General features: G+C 43.3%; 1 protein-coding gene across 2 annotated transcripts in view; it reads right to left on the bottom strand.

Annotated features, from left to right (window-relative positions):
- KRT2 (keratin 2) overlaps nt 1–1608 on the bottom strand; it is a 9201-nt gene that overhangs the window by 6275 nt on the left and 1318 nt on the right. For both annotated transcript variants that reach the window (XM_008594082.1, XM_008594083.1), the window contains exon 2: nt 323–537. In XM_008594082.1, coding sequence (XP_008592304.1) covers nt 323–537 — 215 coding nt within the window. The remainder of the gene's footprint in view (nt 1–322; nt 538–1608) is intronic.

Below are 1608 nucleotides of genomic sequence, written 5' to 3'. Positions count from 1 at the left end.
TTTTTTTTTTTTTTTTTTTCCTTTTCCTTTTTCTACTGGATTCACTCAAAATGCCCCATTCTCTGGGAATATTACACACTCTAAATGTCTAAGTTAAAACTATGATATCCAAAATGAGGATGGATTTCCATAAATTAACTCTCAAACATGTAAAACATATAATCTCGAAACCCCTAAGCTCTCACAAGTAATTGACAAAGATACAGACGCCTCTCCCTTATATCACCACAAATACAGTTGGGAGATGAGTGGCTTCCGAGGGGAATGATAGGATGGCTCAGCTCAGTATTTCTTTCCACTCACAGTTTATCCTGCCACCTACCTCTTTTTATAATCCTCCACAAGATCCTGCATGTTGTTAAGCTCTGAATCCTGTGATGTCCTTTCTGCAGAGAGTCCATCCACGTATTTCTTGAGGTTACCTATGTACGCCTGGAAGATGGGGTCCAAGTCGATGGTGCGGGTGCCAACATTGAGTTGCTGCAACAGGTCCCATTTGGTCTGCAGCACTTGGTTCTGCTGCTCCAGGAACCGCACCTGCCGTGAGCAAAAGGAGAGCACCTAAGCTCTGGATCCTCTTCTCACCACACTAGCCTGAGGCAGCCCCTGTTTCTGCCTTGGCACCTAGAGAAGTCTACACAGCTTCAACCTCACCATCTGGATGCCGTGTCTTGCCAGGCAGAGCTTCTGAGCTCCCTGACCTCACACTTAGAAAGTTCTGCAGATGCCTATGCCATATCTGGCCCTCTCCACACGGAGAACTCTTCTTCCTACTTCACCACCTACTACTTTGCTTGCAGCTGCTCCCAAGACTCCGGGTCATTTCCCTCCCCCATCCTAGCTGAATTCCCAGCAAAGGTCCCAGAAATTCTGGGGAAAACCGAAAGCAGGTATCCACTCGCACTGCTCCTAAGGGTGCTGAGTATGATAGCACTGAAGGGCAGGGCTCCTTGACCTGGTTTTTAAGAGTCTTGTAACTTCCTTTAAGAATTTAGGAATTCTTAAATAGATTTGTAAAGTCCTGCCTATTTCAAGACAGATGAACCAAGACAGGTTCTTCTGCCTCTAAATAGGAGAAAATCCAGTGACACTCCAAAGTGACACCAATAAAGACTTTATGGGCCACAAAATTGAGAATGCTTCTCTTGAAGGTAGGAATTTCATTCATCCCCAAGCAGATATTTCAGTTCAGCTTTCCAGAATTTAATGGAGTAGTAAGTTCTAGAAAAGGAAAGACAACCCCTGGAGAAGATGTCTTACCAATCCCCTCCAATATCTGCTGTCATGTGACCTGAACTTGTCAGTCCATTACTTGCCTATATCATTTTTCTATGATTTTCAGAATTTTTCATAAATATTATTTATTTGGACTGAAACAATGAAGCCAAAGGGACAAATAATTTCTAACTGAAGACTGTTATAGAAAATGTAGGCCACAAAGCCAGCCACTGTCTTTCTCATTAGGAAATTGCAAATAACCCAGGCTATTACATATACATCAATGGCTCCTAGAAGAAACAAATCCGTGTTGTTTCCTTCTCAGTTAGCACTGGAAGTGGAGCATCCTGAGTATCAGAAGGATCCAGCTTCTCCTGATTCACCTTGTCA

This window comes from Galeopterus variegatus, unplaced genomic scaffold (assembly GCF_000696425.1).
Source record: "Galeopterus variegatus unplaced genomic scaffold, G_variegatus-3.0.2 Scaffold10104, whole genome shotgun sequence".
Lineage (NCBI taxonomy): Eukaryota > Metazoa > Chordata > Mammalia > Dermoptera > Cynocephalidae > Galeopterus > Galeopterus variegatus.
This window is presented reverse-complemented; position numbering and strand designations above follow the sequence as displayed.